This window comes from Myxine glutinosa, chromosome 10 (genome assembly GCF_964187855.1).
Source record: "Myxine glutinosa chromosome 10, kmMyxGlut1.1, whole genome shotgun sequence".
NCBI classification, from domain to species: domain Eukaryota; kingdom Metazoa; phylum Chordata; class Myxini; order Myxiniformes; family Myxinidae; genus Myxine; species Myxine glutinosa.
This window is the reverse complement of record NC_136270.1, coordinates 98,680,422-98,705,160: the sequence shown is the minus strand read 5'-3', so window position 1 is coordinate 98,705,160 and position 24,739 is coordinate 98,680,422. Positions and strand designations below refer to the sequence as shown.

The 24,739-nt window shown below is 45.5% G+C and overlaps 1 protein-coding gene across 6 annotated transcripts in view; it reads right to left on the bottom strand.

Moving 5' to 3' along the window:
* Window positions 1-24,739, bottom strand: part of LOC137433921 (pyruvate dehydrogenase (acetyl-transferring) kinase isozyme 2, mitochondrial) — a 74,250-nt gene that overhangs the window by 9,624 nt on the left and 39,887 nt on the right. For 2 of the 6 annotated variants that reach the window (XM_068126413.2, XM_068126415.2), the window contains exons 6-9: window positions 23,778-23,855; window positions 10,246-10,322; window positions 7,061-7,162; window positions 3,105-3,215 (exon numbers count right to left, since the gene is read on the bottom strand). In XM_068126413.2, the coding sequence (XP_067982514.1) occupies window positions 3,105-3,215; window positions 7,061-7,162; window positions 10,246-10,322; window positions 23,778-23,855 (368 nt within the window). Of the gene's footprint in view, window positions 1-3,104; window positions 3,240-7,060; window positions 7,163-10,245; window positions 10,323-23,777; window positions 23,856-24,739 lie in introns of all 6 variants that reach the window. The other 4 variants (XM_078785924.1, XM_078785926.1, XM_068126414.2 and 1 more) reach the window with 3 other exon arrangements.

The window sequence follows — 24,739 nt, the reverse complement described above, 5'->3', positions numbered from 1 at the left end:
TTTGGCCAATATCCACCACATTTTGCTAAAGCATGTCTGCTTTAGCTTCCCATGGTCAGGACATGAGATAATTCCCCTCCACCTCCCCTGCTATCCTCCTCTCCCCCACCCCACCAACCTCCACCGCACTAGGATGGGGGAAGATGACTTGCAATTTTAATCTGTGCACTTGACACAATGCACGTTGTTTTCTGACCTCTGGGGAAGTGGTGTTACTAGGCACGGGCAGAAAATAAACTTGCGCCAACTCCCCTCTGCTCCAAGCTGCTCCCAGAAGGAGCAGGGGGTTCTAGCACTCAATGAATATCCACAGGAGGACATAAGCCAATCGAGGTTTTGCACCTCTTTATTCCTGTAAGGGGTTTTCTAGCAAATATCTTACACATGTGTGCTAAATGCATGAAACAAACAAAATTGAACAACAGTATCTAATCTATATAACAATACGCTTGTCACGTCTGTCCGTCTGTCACAAAATATCGCAAGATGTCAGAAATTCGCGAGATTGACCAACATATTTTTCATTTTAACGTTTTATTTATGCCTCACGATGATGATAATAAATGTTGTATAATATATTAACACAATTAGGCTATTCACAATCACGTGAGAGTGGCTATTCCGGAATGTCCATGGGACATACATCGTGAGATTTTAATTTGTATATTGTTTCAACTGTGATTTCACATCTGGCATACATTGGCATAACTTTGATGGAGACCAGTAATATCTGAGGAACGATGCGGCATGACTACTGGTAACCGAGAAGCATGTCATCTGTTGGTCACATTTTATATTACATGGAATTTCCACAGTTACTTGCTTGTTAATATAACTCTACAAATAAGGCAAAATAACCCAAAGGTGGTGAAGTTTCGCATTTTTACAGTACTTTTTTTTTTTTCCACCTGCCAGGCAAATACATAAACTTATATCAATGAAATATATTTCCTGTATAACTTGTCAATATATTGTTATGCCTGGGGGTAAAGCAATATCTAGAGCCAGGTAGATCTGTATAGGTAGGTATTCGACTGTCGCGATAGGGAATCTACCCTGTAATAAGTCTGTGTTTAGGCGGTTTGTCGGTTAAGAAGTATACCTATGGACATACCAGGATGTTCGAGTGTTAGATAGAGTAGGGATGTAAAGATAACACCCCTGTGTGTCACACCTGGTCATCAAACCTTTGTCCCTTATGGCAATTTTTTTTTTTTTTTTTTTTTGTATACTGAATCGAGGCTCGTGAAAGAGCTAACATTTATTTCACAAACAAATCAACCAGACAAACAAAATATACAAAAAGAGGGAGCGGAAGACAAGATGGGGAGAGAAGGGGAAGCACACAACCACAACATTTGAGAGCAGGGAGAAGTGTGGGAGGGAGAGGGCTTGGGGGCAGGAGGCGTGGGAAGGGGAGGGGGGGGGGGGGGAAGTGGTATAAAACACAAGGGGACCGAAATTAGCGGGGGTAGAAAAGATCAAGGTTTTGGATGGGGGAGGATAAGAGATGGTGGTGAACAGCTGTTTTAAAGACCTGGAGGGTGGAGTGGGATTGAAGAGAGTGAGGGAGTTTGTTCCAGAGGTGGGAGAAAAGAGGAATGAAGGAGTGAAGGTGAGCAGAAAGTCTTGATTTTGGCAGTTTAACCATAAGAGGGTTGCAGGCAGATTTTGTGCGACCTGTAGGAATATTTGGGGGACAGAGCCCAGAGAGGGCTGGGGGGGCAAGGCCAGAGAGGAGTCGGTAGAAGACGGAAAGACCACCAACCTGCCTGCGGTGAGTGAGTGAAAGGCCCTTGGAGTTAGCTTCATCGCGGGAGATTCCAATGAATGATTCCAATGAATGCACACCAACATAGACATTTAGACAGGCCCTTAGCGCAACATTAAATAATTCCCTTCCCTGACGAGGACTTCGGAAGAGAACAGGCAAAAGGAAACCAGGCCAGGACACCGCCGATGATGGCCACCGCCAGTTACACGTCCGACAGGCCTAGCCACATCGAGTGCCATGTGCTATGACCACGGAACAGGGAACGAGTGAAGGGTCGGCGCGGTAGGCGCGAACCTCCAGACAACGAGTCGGTGGAGGGCACTGATTGGGTGGCGTGCCAGGGCTGACGTCACCACCACGGGAAGGTTATTTAAGGGAGCGCCGAATGCCATTTTCTCTCTTGCGGTTCGTGCACTTGGAGATTCAGCAGTTCGTCTTGCACGTCCGGCGGTTCTTGCTTGCGCCGCTTCTTCTTGCAGCACGTCCTTCCCTGGCTGTCGTGAGCGATCAGTGCTTCTGAAGCTTGGAGTGGTGTACGGACCTCGCGGGCATTGGCTCGCCATCTGCGTGGTGCTTGGAGCAGTGCTCGGTGCTGTGGTGCTGGAGCGAGGGACCTCGTGGGTGCATCGGGGCCGAACGGAGCCGTGTTGAACGGTAGACAAGACAAGACGAGGGACAGATAAGGCCGCACGCACCATTTTACATTTTACACGATGAGACAATTATTTTCCTTTCATCCATTCCGGTGTCTCGTTTCTGAAGTCGGGGTGTGGGATCCCAATTTAGGCCCTTTATTTGATTACCGTCGCGTTCCTTGTTATCGGGTTCCGTGGAATAAATCTCTATTTTTGTACATTGTAAATCTTGTTTGTCGGTTCATTCATTCCCTGCAGGATCGAAGCCGCGGTCGGCGTGCTCCAGGTAAGCCCTTTTACTACAGCTTCCACTTCCCTTCTTCCTCCGCGTTTTATAGCAAAATCCGTGTTTCGTCGTCACCTCAAGTAAGTCCGTTTTGGTCTTCCGCGGTCCCTGGTGTTAACCAAAAGGGTCCACACGACAATATTTAATGAAATTAATTGTTTTGCAATATCACGAGGTAACCCAACTCCCCGTTTATCATACTTTAATTCTATGTTTTATCAAACAAAATAAAAATCTTACCACTGTAAGGCCATGGTAAATTGACCCCGGGACCCACTTAGTGGTGAAATTGCACTATCACAACAATTTTCTAGTCTTTATAAAATCCAGTTTTCTGTAGTACGTACAACACTTCTCTCTGCCTGGTTTTAGATTCCCAGTTGAAAAAGGTAATGCTCATGGTTCTTACCAGTGGCGCAGCACGGGCCCTCTGTTCATGAGGTGGAGGAGCTGTCGAATACATGTAGTCGAAGAGAAGGTCGATTTTTCTTAAGGGGACGCCACCACCACGATCACTGATCTGACAATTCCGAACAAGAACATGCTGAACAGTAAGCACATGATTAGGGGACAAATTGGACAATATGACACATGCTGTTGTTAATACACAACCTCAAAGACAAATTATTATTTTATCTTGATTGGGCATCATTATCAAGTACAAACTAGAACGTCACTCGGTAGAACGCATAGTCTCACCGCACCTGAGTTAAAGGCTGAAGCACAAAATGAGCAAAATGAGCAGACGGCAGCCTCTCCTCAGTGAAAGACACATGAAAGCACGCTTGGACTTTGCAAAAAAAGCACCTAAAGGACTCTCAGACTGTGAGAAACAAGATTCTGTGGTCTGATGAAACCAAGATTGAACTGTTTGGCTTTCGTATGGCCACTCTGCCATAAAGCCCAGATCGGTGGAGTGTTGCAGTGATGGTTGTCCTTCTGGAAGTTTCTCCCATCTCCACACAGGATCTCTGGAGCTCAGCCAGAGTGACCATCGGGTTCTTGGTCACCTCTCTTACCAAGGCCCTTCTCCCCCGATTGCTCAGTTTGGCCAGGCGGCCAGCTCGAGGAAGAGTCCTGGTCGTTCCAAACTTCTTCCATTTAAGAATTATGGAGGCCACTGTGCTCTTGGGAACCTTCAATGCAGCAGAGATTTTTTTTGTAGGCTTCCCCACATCTGTGCCTCGACACAATCCTGTCTCTGAGCTCTGCAGGTAGTTCCTTCGACCTCATGGCTTGGTTTTTGCTCTGATATGCATTGTCAGCTGTGAGACCTTATATCGACAGGTGTGTGCCTTTCCAAATCATGTCCAATCAATTGAATTTACCACAGGGGGACTCCAAATCAAGGTGTAGAAACATCTAAAAGATGATCAACAGAAATGGGAGGCACCTGAGATAAATTTCAAGTGTCATAGCACAGGGTATGAATACTTATGTAAATGTGATATTTCAATTTTTTCTTTTTAATAAATTTGCAAAACTTTCTAAAATCCTGTTTTCTCTTTGTCATTATGGGGTATTGAGTGGAGATTGATGAAGGAAAAATGAATTTAAACGATTTCAGCATAAGGCTGCAACAAAACAAAATGTGATAAAAGTGAAGGTGTCTGAATACTTTCTGAATACAACAACAACAACAACACATGGACACTGCTGGGACTTCCAGGAAAGAAGTAGGTATTTCAAAAAAGTGGATCTGGGGTGAATGAACGGGGGTAGAAAAGATCAAGGTTTTGGATGGGGGAAGATAAGAGATGGTGGTGAACAGCTGTTTTAAAGACCTGGAGGGAGGAGTGGGATTGAAGATAGTGAGGGAGTTTGTTCCAGAGGCGAGAGAAAAGAGGAATGAAAGAGTGAAGGTGAGCAGAGAGTCTTGATTTTAGCAGTTTCGCCATCAGAGCGTTGCTGGCAGATCTTGTGCGATCTGAAGGAATATTTGGGGGACAGAGCACAGCCAGAGCTGTGGGAGCAAGGCCGGAGAGGAGTCGGTAGAAAACAAAGACCAGCGATTTGGTGTGGTGAGTGAGTGAAAGGCCTTCGGAGATAGCTTCATCGCGGGAGATTCCAATGATTCTGAATGCTTTGGTTTCAACAGCGTGAAGCCGAGCTCGGTGTGAGGCAGGAGCACCAGCCCAGAGGGGAGAGCAGTATTCCATTGAGCTGCGGATGAAAGCCTTGTATGTGGTGAGGAGCTCAGGTGTGCCAAGGAAGGACTTCGCACGACGAAGGGTGCCCAGTCGGCCACTGGCTTTGGAGGCCAGCTTGGAAATGTGGTTTTCCCAGGAAAGATCATGGCAGATAGTGAGACCCAAAAGCTTGAGTGACAGAACTTCTTGGAGAGGATTGTTGAGAAAGTTGATGGGAGGGTTGTCCAATCGATCTTTTCGGAGAGACATAGTAAGAGTGTGAGATTTGTCAGGATTGAAAGACATGTTTCACTTGTTTGACCAGTCTGTGATTTTGTCCAGGTCTGCATAGAGTGAGGAGGCTGCAGACTGCCGATCTGAGAGATGAGGTATGGAGCGGCAGAGAGTGGAGTCATCAGTAAAGAGATAGAGCGGATTTTCCAGCGAGTCGGAGAGATCATTGATGAAGACCAGAAAAAGCACAGTGCCCAGAACACTGCCTTGGGGAACTCCAGACTGAACAGGAACGGGAGATGAGATAAATCCATTCAGAGCCATATGTTGACCACGACCAGAGAGGAAGTCCACGAGCCATGTGTGGAGATTTCCATGGATACCATAGGAGGAGAGTTTGGTGAGCAGAGCTGGGTGCCAGACCGTATCGAAGGCACGTGATATGTCAAGGGAGGCAGCTCTGATTTCCTGTTTGGCATTGAGGACCTCCATCCATTGTTGAGACAGCAGAAGCAGCATGTCCAGAGTAGAATGACCTGGTCTGAATCCAAATTGATGATCCGAGATCAAGCAATTGGAGAAGAGGAAGGATTTGATGTCAGAAGCGATGATTGATTCCATGACCTTGCTGATTATTGGGAGCAGGCTGATTGGTCTGAAGTTGCAAGGATCCGTTTTTACACCTTTTTGTGTAAAGCGGTGATGTTGGCTGATTTCCAAGCATATGGCAGTTGACCTTGAGCAAAAGAGAGGGTGAAGAGAACAGAGAGAGGGTGAGATAGAGCGGCAGAGCAGGATTTTAGGACCCGTGGGCTGATGCTGTCTGGTCCAATTGCAGAATCAGAGTCGAGGTTTGACAAAAAATTCTCCACCTTGTCAGGAAAGGACACAGAGTCCAGGAGCAGTTGGGTTCGACTGGGTAAGGTGGGAACAGAAAGAGATGGGTTTGGGACACAAGATTTTGAGGCAAACACAGAGTTGAGGCATTCGGCTTTTTCACGTGCGGTGCCAACTGTGTAGCTGTTTGAGGTAAGGGAGGGGATGGAAAGGGAACAAACATCAGAAACAGATTTGACCAGACGCCACCAGGATTTGGAGGAGGGAGACATGTTTGAGAGTTCAGTCCTGAGAGTAGAGAGATATTGTTTCCTGACTCTCCTGAGGGTAGACACACACTTGCTCCGAGCTTTGTGAAAGGAACTGATATTTCCTTCAGTTGGATTAGCCTTCCATGAGGTGAAGGCAAGTTGTTCCATGGCAACTGCCTCACCACAAGCTTCAGTGTACCATGTACTGGAGGAAAGGGTATGGCAACTGAAGACGAGATGGGATAAATCTGTGCATGAGAGAGAGAGCAGTTTACTTTGGAAGAATTAATGAGAAGTATAAGATGAGGCCCAAAACATTCATGTTTTGGAAGAAAGATGAGAAGTATAAGGCCTGCTAGAGGGCAAAGTGAAGTCGTTTTCCAAACCTGGCAACCCCCAATAAACTTGGGAAGCTCCAGGAGCATCAGCAGGCGGCTTGCGTCACCAGCACAGCAGGAACTGGGCTAACAAATGATGGTCATGTTTCGGAACATGGAATCAAGATTGGCAAATAAAATGGACAACATTCTACCTTGGTAGATGCGTATTGGCTGCAGTACAATCCTATGGAGATGTAGGGGTCTGCAGCTCTGGTAAGCTCAAGCCTAATAGGTGGAGACTATATGCAAATGTTTAGCTTTCTGATAAACAACAACCTGTCCATTGAACATAACAACAAATTATGGCGTTTCATATGATGAATGACCGTTTCATAACGTTTCATATGACCAAAAAAAAAAAAAAACAACAACAACCACGGTCCCCGAAAAGGCCAACCCCCGCATTGCGGGGAAAAATGGCCTCTAAACGGTGGTATATGATGAACACAGATGATGATGATGATGATTATGATGATGACGATGATGATAACGAATGCATATTGTGCTATCAGAAGACATAATATAGTGTCGCACCTTGATTGTTAAATCTTCCTTCCCCAGGATCACGAGCACATTTAATGGTGGATAAGTACTTCCAAGCTTGGTGTGGTGTTCCACCGTGGCTCGCATCGCATTCTGGAAAAAAAACAGGAGGATAAAATCTTAATTTCGTGTGAGATAAGATTCGTGGGGACTGGAAGGATATCTCAAAGGTTGTGAACCCGCTATTGAGTTATCTCCAAGGTCTTTCAATAATAAACATTTAACGAAATACTTATGTTTCATGTGTTTGTTAAACGTAAAATTCCCACAGTGTCTTTTGAAGATGAGTGGGTGAGTGATGACCATATTCCAAATTATTTTTCTTATTACCACTGGGAAAAGCAATGGAAAACTATCCAGTTTATTCTACTCTGGACTGGCAGCACCAGAACTTTGGAAAGATCATGGCCATCAATTGAACACAAGATTTGTGATATTGAAATCTTGTGTTTCTTTGGGTTGGCTTGTTTTATGGTTCCGTCTCAGCAAGTGTCTCATGAAACTTGGATCCAAAGTTCAAAACCCATATACTGTATACTGTTCTAATTTGTCTATTGTCTACAAATGTCTTTGCAATTCATGTTGAAGGTGTCCCTTAAATAGGTACCAATTTTGATATATTGAATATTACAAGCATACACAATCTTCCAGGTGAAACTTATATGCACCAGTTACTGTAATGTTTGAAGTTCTGTTTAGTACTCACACATGTCTGCCTTCTCTTACAATTAACATTCATTTTCGGGTTTTTTTTGTGAATGAGCTGTTCCTCCATTCACCTTCTTCTTCTCTGTACCTTAATCCCAATAGTTAGGGGTCAGCACCTCGGATCCACCTTCTCCATTGCCTTCTGTCCTCCGCATCTTCCTCTCTCAATCCCATGCTCTAAAAATCTCTCTCCATGACCTTTCTCCACCTTAATCTCTCGTCCTCTTGATCCTTTCCCTGAAATTGGGTCATTCCATGTATTCTATATTGGTTTTTCATCCTTTTTTCTCCACCAGAACCAAATCTCTCTCATCCCATCTGTGATACTTACCACTCCAGATCTCTTGCGTATCCCCTCATTCCTCAACCGTTTCCTTCGTGATACTCTGAGAAGCCACTGAAGCATTCTCATCTTATCCTCTCCAGCAACTCCTCTTTCCTTTTTCTCATAGCTCATGTTTCAACATCATACATTATAACCGGTGTAATCACTGTCTTGTGGAGTTTAACGTTCAATTTTCTTGGTATCCTTCTCTCACAGACCAACTCCACTAACATTTTTCCATTTTGCCCATGTTGCCTTCGTTATCCTGGATTTCTGCTACACAACCTCCTCCTTCTTCCTTCTATCACATCCTCCTCCTTCATTCATTGAATGTTTGCCAACAAATGGATCAGCAGTGGTGGACCCATGATCAGTCACTAAAATCCCTCATCCTGACTACTGTGATAATCTTGTGTGGGGTTTCATCAAAGACAGGATTTATGGCACACACCCATAATAATAATTGGATGAACTACGAGATCATATCACTAATGCTGTTCAGGGTATATCCCATGCCATGTGTGCAAAGGTTATGGACAATTTTGTTCAACATCTCCAGCCGTGTAATGAAAGAGAAGGTGGACATGTTGAATACCAAACAAACCCTCAAGCATTGCTGTAACTATTCGATATTCAACTGGAAAGTTGTGTATACTTCTTGTAATTTTCTTGGCCTGTATGCGATATACAGTGTATACATATATATACTCGTACAGATTCCTTGAAGAACCATAAACAATTGGGACAAAAGACGTATATGAATCACTTTAAAATCCAAGCAATGAGAGATCCAATTATAGTACTAATATACACTCTAAAGTCTAAATAGTACAGTACAGTGATTCTGTAACAGCACTGTAACTAGATTTTATACGAGGCAACTATATGGAGAAGACAATTCATATGTAAAACAATTCACTTCCACCAAAATATATCGAAATATATCCTGGAGACCAAGAACAACCCTACTTCACCAGGGGAGTAATATTCATACCCAATTTGAAATTTTGTACACTTGGTACAATGAAAAATTTGCCACCTCCTCAAAATGACACTGTACTCAAAAAAGTCCTGTCTTAAAGCTTGAACCTGGATTTGCCAGCAATAGAGGCATTTGTAAAAATACAGCATGCCTTGGACTTTTACTTGTGGGTTCATCTTTCAACATACGCCGAACCTACTCCCACTAATCGCCCACGACCCCCCGCCTCTGCGTGTCTGTGTCTGTGTCTGTGTCTGTCTGTCTCTGTCTCTGTCTCTGTCTCTCTCTCTCTAAGTGAACTGCAGTTTGGATCTGTCAGTTGTACTCAAAATACATATTGACCTGACCTACAATGACAGAGGCCAAATAAGTGAGTTCAGCAGAAGATCCTCCCCACAGCTGTCAAACATCTTATCAGTCAGGAATGACAAAAGTACATATAAGCAATGACAGGTAAGTTAAGCCTTGTTTTTATTGATCCAAGCAATTAAGCACAAAATATTGTTGAAAGAGGGTGATGACCAGCAAAAATAAATAGATTAAAGACCCTTGATCAATTCAAATTTAAACTGGCCATAAGCAACTATTAGCAAGCAGGGCTGGAATTATTCTCCTCATCAGAGAGAATTGTTTTCATTTATTTACTGTGATCTGAGACTCGTGGAGGTTCTTGGACATATATCACATGAAAGACAAATACGCTTGTAGACAACAGTGTGCTCTTATGTGAATCACACGATATACACGAGTAGAGGATCAACCAACACATATGGTACATTGTGTTTGAACCTGTGTTCTACGTAACTTGAGCCGGAGGTTCATTGGGATCACCATATGGTAGACGGTAATACAGGCCTGCTTCAGATATGCAAGTAAAAACAACAGAAAATCTCCCAAATGAAAATCAGTATAATCACTCAAAGTGTGAAGAACGAGTCAATAAATAATCCAAAACTTCCAGATAACCGAGAAAACTGCCATATTATATGGAGCATTATATGGAGCTTACAAGACTCATTTACACTTTTATGTAAAGGTTGAAAAGTGAATCAGAAGTATTTTTGCATTTTCGTTTTACTCAGACAAATTATTCTGCTAATCACCAAGTTAAGACAAAAACAAACCGTTATGGACTATCAAATACAACACTCTTTTTGCTACCTTGAAAAGTTCAAACAGCATGTGGTGAAGGTGAGAAGGGATGTACACCACTCGAAATGGTTCATCTTTATCCTGTGCTGCAAACGAAAATGTCAGTTAGCAACTTAACTTTGATTACAATTGGAACAGACTTTGGTTTAAAAAAAAAAAAAATTGGTAAAAAATATCCATGGAAAAGCACTCCTGTGTTGAATGCTTTGTGTCAATCACAAATTTAAAAGCGAATTAAGGTGAAAAAGTGAGGAGGGAAGAAACAAAGTGAGGGCCTCGGCCAACGTTTCACAGCACGGTCAAGGATGGTTGTGGATGTATACAGGGGGCTGCAAAAGTAGGTATACAGTAAGGATTATACCAGTATTACCAGTATTATAATAGTGGTGCTAGGATTAATTTAATACTAGAATTCATTTAATTCATTAAAATCATTATTACCATTTTTTATATTTTTATTTTCGTAATTTTTTCTATAATACATCTATTATTTGCAGGTGAAGTGGAAATTTAACGATGGCTGGTAATTCAACGGACTAGGAGCGCAAATGGATTTTGAAACAGTACTTTTTCTTTTTTTTTTACTGGAAGACAGAGAATAGTGAACGTGTGCGAGAGCAGTGGCGAGAAACATTTGCATCGCCTCCACCAACGAGGCTCACGATTTACCGGATACGTGACAAATTTGAGAGGACGGGGTCTATCCACAACTCGCCGAAAAGTGGTCGACCAGTCACCGTGACAACGCCAGAGAATGCAATGCAAGTCGCCCTGGCATTTACCCAGAGCCCTCAGAAATCGAAAAACAGGGCGTCATCTGAATTGGGTGTTGAACGCAGATTGTTGGGTCATTTGATGCACCGTGCAGGACTGAAAATGTACGATTGTACGTGCCACGATTGATACATGGTTTATTAGAGGATGACTCGGATCGACGTTTACAATTTTGCGAAGCCATCCTGAACAAGGAACGAGAGGGTGACAGCATTCTGCGCAAAATCATGTGGTCCGATGAAGCAAACTTTAAGGGTGTAGTACTGGTGAACAGGTGATTTTTTTTGTTGTTGTTTTTTTTTTTAGCTGAACAGTTTCCTTATAGTCTTATAAACAAGAATCATGCTATTAGAGGTCATTTCACCAGTACTTTTTGTGTGTTTTGTTTGTCTGGTTGATTTGTTTGTGAAGTAAATGTTAGCTCTTTCACGAGCCTCGATTCAGGATACAAAAAAAAAATAAAAAAAAATTGAGTGTGGTCATAGAAGTACCCCTAATTATTGAAAAATTCAAATTTCAATTCAATTCAATATAATATTTTGCATGAAATTTGTTATAACTTTAATTTGCATCATTCTTTTGGGCTGAAATTTGGACAGGATATTCAGAATATCACTTCCTTTAAAATGATGAAGGCTTTTGTTTATAGGAGTAGCCATTGTGGATTTATTGAAGGACAACCAAGTTTTATCTGGTAATTGACATAATTAGCTAATTAGTGAACATTTGACATAATTTCACAAAATCCTCTCATCAGGTAGTAGAGTAACACATGTATAATACATGTACCAAGTTTTGTGTGAAAAGAATGATAGGTGACATAGAAGATAGAAGTAGAAATGTGTTCTTTGTTTTTCCTTGTTTTTTATTGACGGTCTAATTTATGCAAATTATATGCATGTAATATGACAAAGAAGCGTTGAAACTGGTCTGAGTTAACGCCAAGATTATATCTTTCAAGAAAAACTGAAAATTAGATATTAACTTGACTTTGTTTTTGTGTAAAGGCCTCTCAAAGGTACCTATGTAGTTTTCTCAATTTTTCACCAGTACTACACCCTTAAGCTATCGGGTGCCGTTAATCGGCACAATTGTGTGTACTACGCAACTGAAAACCCTAAAGTCACGATTGAGCAACAGCTCAATCAACCTGGGGTGACAGTGTGGGCTGTCCTGTCCTGCAAAGGTGTCGTTGGACCTATCATTCTGCACAGGACTGTCGATCAACACGTGTATCTGAACATGCTGACGGATACAATCATACCACAGGTACGTGAACAACAGCAGCAGGACGACTTCTACTTTCAGCAGGATGGGGCGCCACCGCACTTCACACTCACTGTGCGTGCGCTACTTGACAAAGAATTTCCCAACAGGTGGATTGGACATCGGGGAGCCGTTGACTGGCCACCACGTTCGCCGGATCTCACCCCTATGGACTTCTTTTTCTGGGAATGTGTAAAAGACAGGGTTTTCGCACGCAAGCCACGTTCTGTTGATGCCATGATTCAGTTCATACGGGAGGCTTGCCAGGAAATTGATGCTGATAAAGACCTTTGTGCCAGAGTGTGCATGGGTGTCCACACTTGACTAGTGGAGTGTGTGAATGCCGGGGGCAAACAGTTTGAACATTTGAGGGATTAATGTTTATTATTGATATGTTTATTATTGATATGTTATTATTGATATGCTTGCATAATCAATAAAATACGTTTTGTGCGCACGTTTTGTTTTTCATTACTGTATACCTACTTTTGCAGCCCCCTGGTATTGCTAGTTTACCTATTTTTATACACTTTACCATCATCATGACCACCTTTAATTATTTATTAATATACACTTTACGATCTCCACTACCAATAACCAAATTAATTATTTACTTATTTATTCACACATAACTGTCCACTGCACACACAACTTTAAAGTATTCATTTACATTAACTTTACCAGCACTGCTGCCAACATACCACCTTGAATGTTTTTTTTTGTTCGTTTCTTTACAGAATCTAAGTATCGAAGTTGAGCTGCCACACATAGATTTCACACACATGGACATACTAATGAATACATGAGACAACATACCACTTCCAACCCAGAAAAACATAGCAACTGAGCTTGGGGGAAGTACTGTCACTTCCCGGAGCACTCTGGGTACTAGCGACGTCTAACAATGGCGCCACATTTCTCGTCGCATTCAGTGGTGTATTTCTAAAGGAGGAATTTCCTCCTCCCCGTGGATGGCAAGCTATGGCTTATTTACGGAGATCCCTTTCACCTATCTACAACATTTATTTATTTACACATACATACACAAAATCTAAATGCCCCATATTTTAAAGACTTGATTGGGGGTTGTGCCCTTGATGAAGACTTGCATTCTTGCTATAACCTATTTTCCATAAAAATGAACAATTTAATTGAAAAAACATATATATTGTTACGGCCCGCGGATAAGGATGTTGGTTTGCCGAGCGGATGGCACCGCGGCCTAACAGTTACCCCGATTAACCCGATCCCCGAATGTTGGCCGGATCGCGCCACAGCTATTCAATATGGAAAAGACAAAAGCGACACGGATGTGAAGAAGAAGAAGAAGGCGAAAAGGTTGGAAATACTACTAAATTTATTCCTACTATATACAGGCTCAAAATAACCAAGGAAGAAGGAAAGATAATAAAATAATATACAGAAGAATTAGAGACACAGTGCAAATTCCTTATACAAGCTTAATTAAATCCCCAGGGACAAAACAAACAGAACAAACTCACGTACACAAAAGGATGGAAAGGCAGGAGGTGGATGGCTGGAGGGAGAGGAAGGTCCACGGGGTCCTGCAGCACGATCGGCGCGTTTAGCAGCCGCCGTTCCTTCGCGGCCCTGCTCAAAACCGCCGTCCAGGCCCCAAGCGGCTGTTGTTGCTGCTGTGGCCGCCGCTGCTGCTGCTGTTGTCTGCTGCTGCTGCGGTGGACGTCGCGCGCTTTGCCAGGACTACAACAGGCTTCTTGCTGTTAACTACTGCTCAGTCCAACCTTGGCGAGCAAGGCGACGAATAGCAGGCTTTGTGCTTTCCGGGATGTCCTCTCCTTGGATGTTCTCTATGTTCTCTTTCTTGGTCCAACCACTCTTTTTCTCTCTTGGTCCAATCACTCCTCACCACCGACCACTCAACGCAACCCTGCTTCTTGCGCGCGCGCCTTCATAGCGCCTCCGGCGATCAAGCCACCGGCCTTCAGGACACACCCATCGGTGTGCTCACCTCGGCCCTGGTTGGTCGCGCGACCCTCTGGCTCCGCCCTTGATGACGACGGGCGGGCACGCCCCTCTTCCCTGACCCGAGCACATGTTCAATGGTGGTTTTGGAGGGGATGTAATTGGCAATCGAGGCTTGGCAATGACGAAAGGGGAAATGGAGGTTTTGGGAATGGGAATGAAGAATGAAGGGAATCTATCTATTTCACTTGGTGCAATGGAGTGTCATCTTAATGGGAGACAAGGCCTTACCCTAATACACATAATAAAGATATAACTATCAACCAGGGGGAAATCTATGATTGGCTGACGTGTATGCTTTATGGACTAATTATGGGACGCCCTTTGACCTTTACACTACGGAGGTATTTACAAGGAATCATTACATTTTACAGAGGGTGATATTTACAACAATTTACTATATAATACAACACAATAAAAAAACACAAACCTCATATCCGCAACACTGCACCCTCCTCCTCTTAGGCACTCCCCGGGCCTATAACTTTAATTTAGTGTGACACGTAGGTGTAGTTCCCTCTACTTTTAACCTGACCCTGAGTGCGACAGTTTTAAAACATAAATAAATATGTCCCGCTGCTCCATTGCACCCTACCTAACAGACTCACGCCCACAGCTAACCGAATTGCGGAATGGTCTTCAAACTATACATTTGCGGTGGGGATCATTATTTACAATAGCTTTACTTTATTTACAAAACGTAACCCAGGACCTGTGATTGTTCTTTCTGGGGGGAGACAGTCTGCTCTGCAACGACGCACCATGAAAGCACCCAAAACACACCAACACACCCTCAAGCACCAATCGGTGCACAGTCATCACTGTTCATGAATAAAATAAATCGACAACCCCTAACCCTGCAGGTGGTCTCTTGCTCTTAGGCTCCCTCTGCTGGCTATTATTATTTTCCTGGTGTTGTCATCTTCCTTTGCTGGCGGCCTATTTGCACTATTAAAATGCACCCAACGTGTCCATTTTTATTTATTTTATTTATGGCTCACAGGGCCGACTAGTGTGGTTCACCTGTGGGGCATCGGTGCCCTGTGATCAGGTCCGCCAGCAAGATTTCGGGCCTTCATGGCCGGTTCCAGCAGAGGGGCCATGCCCCAACCCATGGGGTCCATAAGTGGTGCTCGGCCACAGACATGTGGTCCATAATGTGGTGCATCGATGCAGACAGCTGGTTCTTGGAGTTCCGGGTGCACAATGGCGGACTCACGCACGCTCCCCTCGGCGCCCAGTGGCGCACAGGTCCTCATGTGTGAGACAAAAGGGGGGACAGACAGATGAGCGAGGGGTAAGGTCACAAGGGCACACATCAATAAGGCAATGCAAGGCGAAATGCGTACGGAGAGCGCAGTGAGAAAAGCTTGTCCCTTCCGTACGTCACCCCCCCTGTCACCTACTCTACCCTTGCCCCTACCCCATATTTACAAAAATCTACACATTTACAAATTCGTCGCTATCGTCACGTCTTCCCCATATTTCCCCTATACCAAATTCGTCTCCACAATCCCTCTATCCAAAATTTGCCATCACCCAATTCATCATCAATCCTCATAAGGAGGAAGAGATGGAACAACAAGCACAATGTCACACCCACGTCATGATGCGTCTCACAATCAAAACATTTGCATCATAAAAATAATAAAACATGGCATGGTGTGGAGTTACGTCACCTCAGGTGAGTGGATGCAGATGGTGCAAGGAGATCTTCATCCTAACTACTCTCTAAATGACTTTAATACACTTTACACTACCCGGGGTCTTTCCCTGCCAATCCATTGGCCATTTACACTCTGGGTTCTAAAAACCAATTCCCATTGACCAAACTGTGGTGCTTCTCAATTTGGGGTCTCACTCCCCCGATTCATCTCCCGGTGCCCTCGCACAATTTCTGGGCTGGGTCGTGCAGCTCTCCCAGCAGGTCTACCCACCTGCACACCTCCACCACTGTAGTTGCCACCCGAGTTTACCTAGCTCCTCACCCTAACCTATCTAATTGGGGAAGGCCCCTCCTGGCTCTGTCACACCTTGGTGCCCTCTGGCACTGGGCTACCCGGGTCCGTCCTCCGGATCCTCGGGCCCCATCCACAACAACTCTACCGGCTCCCAGAGCCCACCTGCGGCCTCACCTGGCCGACATCCTCACAGTGGTGGAGTGCCCAAACCAACTACACACACTAACAGGCTACACGCCCAGCCATTTCCACAACACTAATGCACCCATCCAAATACCATTCTTTCACCCGCACCACAGATGCCAATATCCAACCACAATTTACCTATACCCTCTACCTAACACTTACACTACCCTCCCCGGGTATTCGTGATGGGGGTCCATTCTTCCCCCATTCACACCTCCGCACCATCCACTCCACTCCACTCCACAGTTTCCCCCATACTCACTCCATGACCATCCATTTCAATACTCCATATATTCCACACTCCATGTATTCCACACTCCATGTATTTCACACGACCATTCTCCATTCACCTGTCGTTGCACACCTGTGCAATCACACCTGGTGCCACCTGCACCCTCCTTCCTTCCTGGACCATTTGGTCAACACAACACACATCACCATCACTCACTCATACACTGCTCCATACACCTGTTCAGTTGCACAACTGTGCAATCACACCTTTTAACCACACACTTTTCACAATACACTTCTGAATACACCTCCAACACTCACACGGCATCATCTAATCTACCTGGTGCCCTGCTAACTTAGTGCTCCCCGTCTTCCCTTTAAACTAAGCACATACCACGTCATTATCATCCACTCTAATCTACCTGCGTCCCCACTACAGGTATCAGTCACTACCTAATCTTAACGTGACCTATTGTCATCTTCTCTAGATCCCTATCATTATATCCTAACCCTCCCGGGCTAGTTTTCACTGCCATAAACCCCATAACTAGTGCTCCTTTGCCCCCGCTGTGAGAGATGGCAGAGTTGCCATCCCATCACATCGGGTATCTCTCACTATAAATTTTGCTCGTCCAAATTCAACAAATCAAAAATTTGCCAATCATCTGCCAATCACTGTACCAATCATCAAATTTTGTTTTTCTAATTTCGGGGCCAAAACACTATCCTCGTCACACGTCTACTCACTATTGCCTCTCGGTGCGCCAATTCACTTCTACAGCCCGGCTTCGCACAGCCGAGCAATGAATGCGGGTTGTTTGGTGCCAGCGGCTGGATGCGTCCGGCATTCGGTGCAGGGAAGGACGCTTACCCGGGCCGAGATCCCACGCACCATCTCGGCACAGAGCCGTCCAATGGCCCGATCTCGACCTGCCGGAACGCCTCAACAAAAAGGGGTCGCCATGACGACCCTTCCTATCGGGCTGCCCGCTCCGCCTAGTGGAGCACGGACGCGGCCGTTCCGAGCGAGGCCCAGCGTGGATCGCGTACGGCGGTTCTTTCGAAACCGCCGTGGTTCGGATCCCCGCTGGTCCTCGCGGCAAGCGAAGCTGCTCGGCGCGCACCGAGGGCCCGATTCGGCTAAATGTCGTTCTAACCGCTAACCCGGTTACCGTCGATGCTTCACCTGCATGCTCACACGCATACGCTACCCCTTTCACCCTCACCGAGCTCGGTGCTCCAACGCCGCCCGTACACCCCGCATACTTCGTCATTGCACTCGTTCTTTCGCTCACAGACTTGGTCACACACCTGACCACCGCACACCTTTGCACACACTCGTCGTTCGCACACCTCACCAACACACCTCTTTGCGCCCCCTCCTCGGTCACCTCCTCTGTGACAATCACAGGTGCGCTCTCACTTGCACACCCAACCACGTGCCTCACTACCAACTCAAGTGTGCATTCCCACACACGCTCTACCATTCCAGGTGTGCATCCTTCCATTCCAGGTGTACATCCTCTCTCACCTGCCACAACCAACTCATGCTCCGTGTCACTCTTACCTCCACACTCGGTCGCGCACTCACCCTTACTCTCGACAGCGTACTCTGTACTCATGCACCCATCCGTTACACACCTTTCTCGCGCATCCTCTTGCGCACACTCTCTCGTTACTCCCTCCGTAACACTCACCACAGGTGTACACTCTCTTGTTACATCCTCTGTAACACTCCCCACAGGTGTACACTCTCTCGTTACATCCTCTGTAACACTCCCCACTCCGCGCTTCCATGTGCCCCCTCGCACAAGCGCTACGACCAACTCACTCTCGACAGCACACTCACTCCTCGGCGCGCACTTTTTCCTTACACACCCCAGAGTCGGACATTCTCGCACACCTCCTCCTTCGCACACCGTACCTGTCGCACACTTCACCAACGGCCTCTCACGAACACCCGGATCCAAATCAACCCCCAAGCCGACTGAAGCTCCCCTCACATCATATGCATTTCCGAATATATCGCCACTCACCTTGGCACCTCGTCTCCGCACCTCCTTCGCCACCTGCAAACTCTTTATTTGGTTAGCGAGCACATCATCACGATTTGAGCACCGACCTTGGACATATTCCATTACTTCCTCCTTTATCTCCCTCTTAGTTTCCCTCCGTCTCTTCTAAATTTCACTCACCTCGTCTTCCACTTCCTCTAACTTTTGCTTCACCTCTTTTATTTCCCGGTGCGTCTCCTCTATCTCGTCCTCTAAGGCTACCTTGACCGTTTCTATGTGCGTCCTCACCTCCCGGTCCTTTGTCTTCATTACTTCTGTCACCTCGTCCAACCTCGTTGTCAGTCCCTCACGTACCATCTGACATTGCCTCTGTGTCGCTATTAAGTCATTTTTTATGTCGTTTTGTGTCGCCTTTAACCCTCCTAGTACCGCAGTGTTCCTTTGTACCTGCTCCACTAACTCTGTCTGTCCCACCGTCAGCTGTTCCACCTCCTGCGTCAGGTCCTCTATGCCCCCTTGTAACCTAGCCGTCCCATTTCTCACCTCTTTCTCCAAACGCTTTTCACCTCGCTTTACCTCCTCGCGTACCCCCGAGACCTCCTCGCTTACACCTCGTCGTATCTCCTCCTTCATCTCCTCCCTCTCTTTTGTAGATGCCACCCTCATCTGTCCCAATTCATCCCTCTGAGCATCCAATTTGGTTTCTACCCCGATTTTCACCTCCTCTATCTGCTCTCCCATTTGTTTAATTTCTCGGGCAGATTGCTCCCCTATTTCCCGCAATTTGTTTTCCATCTTGTTTTCTAACCCCTCTAACCCATTTTTCACCCCCTCTATCTGATTCTCCTGGGCAGCCATTCTATTTTCCACCCCCGTTAACCCATGTTTCATCCCTTCTATCCCATTGTCTAATCCCTCAAATTTATTTCCCATATTGTTTAACCCGTCTCTTAATTGCTCACTCTGAGCATCCATCTGGTTCCCCAATTGCTGACTATTAGCCCTCATCTCGTCCTTCTGCAGGTTGAGGGACGCCTGCATTTGTGCCATAAATTGCTCCATGAGGGCCTGCATTTGGGCCATCCCTCCCACTTGTACAGCGGGCGCGGCCGCCGTAGCCATGTGCGAGGCGCCATTTTGCGCGCCCGTAACCTCGTGCACGAGAGCGCCAACTTGCGCGCCTGAAACCTCCTCAACCACCTCCTCATTGCCCTCCTCCACATACATTTCCCCACGGTCCTGGGTCGATTCTACCCCGTCTATCTCTCCCACCGACATCCCGTCGCCTTGACCAGCCATGGCGCGATTTCAAAATTCGGGTTTTGTAAAACAAAACAAATTTCAGTAGCTCGTAATTTTGAGCGCGTTAAGTGCGCTTCGGGGCCGTTCCCGCTCCCGACACCAATTGTTACCGCCAAGAGTACAATTGGTGTTCCAAAATTTGGGCTAAATAAATTTAGTCCCAGGTCCGAATCCCACTCCTGACACCAATTGTTACGGCCCGCGGATAAGGATGTTGGTTTGCCAAGCGGATGGCACCGCGGCCTAACAGTTCCCCCGATTAACCCGATCCCCGAACGTTGGCCGGATCGCGCCACAGCTATTCAATATGGAAAAGACAAAAGCGACACGGATGTGAAGAAGAAGAAGAAGGCGAAAAGGTTGGAAATACTACTAAATTTATTCCTACTATATACAGGCTCAAAATAACCAAGGAAGAAGGAAAGATAATAAAATAATATACAGAAGAATTAGAGACACAGTGCAAATTCCTTATACAAGCTTAATTAAATCCCCAGGGACAAAACAAACAGAACAAACTCACGTACACAAAAGGATGGAAAGGCACGAGGTGGATGGCTGGAGGGAGAGGAAGGTCCACGGGGTCCTGCAGCACGATCGGCGCGTTTAGCAGCCGCCGTTCCTTCGCGGCCCTGCTCAAAACCGCCGTCTAGGCCCCAAGCGGCTGTTGTTGCTGCTGTGGCCGCCGCTGCTGCTGCTGTTGTCTGCTGCTGCTGCGGTGGACGTCGCGCGCTTTGCCAGGACTACAACAGGCTTCTTGCTGTTAACTACTGCTCAGTCCAACCTTGGCGAGCAAGGCGACGAATAGCAGGCTTTGTGCTTTCCGGGATGTCCTCTCCTTGGATGTTCTCTATGTTCTCTTTCTTGGTCCAACCACTCTTTTTCTCTCTTGGTCCAATCACTCCTCACCACCGACCACTCAACGCAACCCTGCTTCATGCGCGCGCGCGCCTTTATAGCGCCTCCGGCGACAAAGCCGCCGGCCTTCAGGACACGCCCATCGGTGTGCTCACCTCGGCCCTGGTTGGTTGCGCGACCCTCTGGCTCCGCCCTTGATGACGACGGGCGGGCACGCCCCTCTTCCCCGACCCGAGCACATGTTCAATGGTGGTTTTGGAGGGGATGTAATTGGCAATCGAGGCTTGGCAATGACGAAAGGGGAAATGGAGGTTTTGGGAATTGGGAATGAAGAATGAAGGGAATCTATCTATTTCACTTGGTGCAATGGAGTGTCATCTTAATGGGAGACAAGGCCTTACCCTAATACACATAATAAAGATATAACTATCAACCAGGGGGAAATCTATGATTGGCTGACGTGTATGCTTTATGGACTAATTATGGGACGCCCTTTGACCTTGACACTACGGAGTTATTACAAGGAATCATTACATTTTACAGAGGGTGATATTTACAACAATTTCCTATATAATACAACACAATAAAAAAACACAAACCTCATATCCGCAACAATATATTGGGGAGAGGAGGCGTGGGAAGGGGGGGGGGGGAGGGGAGGGTGGGAGAAGTATAAAACACAAGGACACCATGGACTTCCAGGACAGAAGTTGGTATTTCAAAAAAGTGGATTTGGGGTGAAATTAGCGGGGGTACAAAAGATCAAGGTTTTGGATGGGGGAAGATAAGAGATAGTGGTGAACAGCTGTTTTAAAGACCTGGAGGGAGGAGTGGGATTGAGAGAGAGCTGGGGGGGGCAAGGCCGGAGAGGAGTCGGTAGAAGACGGAAAGACCACCAACCTGCGTGCGGTGAGTGAGTGAAAGGCCCTTGGAGTTAGCTTCATCGCGGGAGATTCCAATGATTCTGAACGCTTTGGTTTCAACAGCGTGAAGACGAGCTAGGTGTGAGGCAGGTGCACCATCCCAGAGGGGAGAGCAGTATTCCATTGAGCTGCGGATGAAAGCCTTGTATGTGGTGAGGAGCTCAGGTGTGCCAAGGAAGGACTTCGCACGACGGAGGATGCCCAGTCGGTGACTGGCTTTTGAGGCCAGATTTGAAATGTGGTTTTCCCAGGAAAGATCATGGCAGATAGTGAGACCCAAAAGCTTGAGTGACAGAACTTCTTGGAGAGGATTATTCAGAGTGGATGGGAGGGTTGTCCAGTCGGTCTTTTCGGAGAGACATCGTAAGAGTGTGAGATTTGTCAGGATTGAAAGACATGTTCCACTTGTTTGCCCAGTCTGTGATTTTGTCCAGGTCTGCAGAGAGTGAGGAGGCTGCAGACTGCCGATATGAGGGATGAGGAATGGAGCGACAGAGAGTAGAGTCATCAACAAAGAGATAGAGAGGATTTTCAAGAGAGTCAGAGAGATCATTGATGAAGACCAGAAAAAGCACAGGGCCCAGAACACTGCCTTGGGGAACTCCAGCCTGAACAGGAAGAGGAGATGAGAGAAACCCATTCAGGGCCACACGTTGACTAAGACTAGAGAGGAAGTCCGCCAGCCATGCGTGGAGATTTCCATGGATACCAAAGGAGGAGAGTTTGGTGAGCAGAGCAGGGTGTCAGACCGTATCGAAGGCACGTGATATGTCAAGGGAGACAGCTCTAATTTCCTGTTTGGCATTGAGAACCTCCATCCATTGTTGAGAAAGCAGAAGCAGCATGTCCAGAGTAGAGTGACCAGGTCTGAAACCAAATTGATGATCAGAGATCAAGCCATTGGAGAAGAGGAAAGATTTCATATCCGAAGCAGTGATGGATTCCATGACTTTGCTGATAATTGGGAGAAGGCTGATTGGTCTGTAGTTGCTAGGATCTGTTTTTGCACATTTTTTGTGCAAAGCGGTGATGTTGGCTGATTTCCAAGCAGATGGCAGATGACCTTGAGCAAAAGAGAGGGTTAAGAGAACAGAGAGAGGGAGTGAAAGAGCGGAAGAACAGGATTTTAGGACCCGTGGGCTGATACCATCAGGTCCAGTTGCAGAATCAGAGTCGAGGTTTGACAGAAACTTTTCCACCTTGTCAGGAGGAAAGGACACAGAGTCCAGGAGCAGCTGGGTACGACTGGGTATGGTGGGTACAGAAAGGGATGGGTTTGGGACACAAGATTTAGAGGCAAACACAGAGTTGAGGCATTCAGCTTTTTCACGTGCGGAGTCAGCCGTGTGGCCGTTTGAGGTGAGGGAGGCGATGGAGGGGGAACAAACACCAGAAACAGATTTGACCAGACAACACCAGGATTTGGAAGAGGGAGACAGATAAGAGAGCTCGGTCTTGAGAACGGAGAGATATTGTTTCCTAGCTCTCCTGAGGGTGGACATACACTTGTTGAGGTGGACATAAAGGCCAAACTTGAGTATTGAGGACTAACGATGGCTAAGCTATACTTCCAATTCTTATCTCTTATGGGCATGGATGCACAAAACTACAGATAAAAATAGCAGACATAATAATGCAAACGCTCTCAAGCACATTATCTAGAGTGTACTGTTTGCCCTCCCATCGAAAACATATGGCCTCATACAGATTAACATGCACATGTCCATTAGACAACACCTGAGCGGAACTGGTAACAATGCTGCAGCCAGTGTACACCCTCATGGCAGAAAACGTGTTACATTTTGTTATCAAACTCATATTTAATCCCCTTCTCATTTTAATGTGTTCAAGTTCACAAATGTCACTGGGACTTCAAGAATAACATTGTATCAAATGTTCGACTGTGTTGTAGGTGGATGAGAGCGCACAAATTACACATTACATGTAACTATAAGTCACACCATGACGTCACAACAAAAATAATTAGCCAGAAGCCAGAAGCCAGGTAAAACAACACTCACAGTTGTGTGTGGAGATTTCAAGCCCTGGGCAGCCGGAGTAGAACTGGTCGCATAGTAGTTTGGAATTCTCATATGCATCTGCCCCAAAAATTGAATTGCAGTTTAATTTAGTCGATATAATATTGAAAGAAACACAAATCTACAACTACCACATTACACCTACCCAAAGGAATGATAGGTGTTGTGCTTTTCCTTAAAATTCACCAGTAATGTTAAACATCAATATATGTATGTCATCCATTGATTGGGCAAATATTATTCAGTACAAACATTATACATGGTGTTCCAAAAAGATCTGGACAACTTTGGTTGTTCATATATTTAGCAGCGCAAATGATACAACGATACCCTTTGTTTTATATGATACAGAAACTCATCAAGTTTTCTTTGTTTTCAGGTCTGTTGATTTAATATTTTAAAAATGGCGATGCCACATGAGTAAGCTCAGTGCATCGAATGGTTCATCGAGATGAGATCCGACACACAAGTTCAGCGTAATTTCTGTACAAGGTATGAAAATTAGCGAAATAAACATTTCTGTCATAGCAATTTATTCTGACTATGCATCTCTTTTTGCAGTGATACACCGTTTTCAAAATAGTTTTTTTTTGTGTTTACTGTGAAACTGTATTTGGGAATAAAATTATACTCGTAATTAAGATTTCATTATTTCATCGTGCTCTGAGATTCCACTTTTATCAAACTTTTTTCACTTCTTGATCTTGTATGGTACACCGTCAATGCCACCGAGCAAACGTAATACACATATTAACAAGAAGAAAAAGACATAAAATGTCATAGCCCCTGCTATCACGTTTTAGTAATTTTTCATCTTCTGCATATGTATACTCATGTATTGCCTTTGTGCGAAGCTTGAACAAAATCGGTCCATGCATGTCCGATAAATTGTTGGAGACACGTTTCAGTAACAAAGTGGCAGCCAGTCGGCCATCTTAGATATT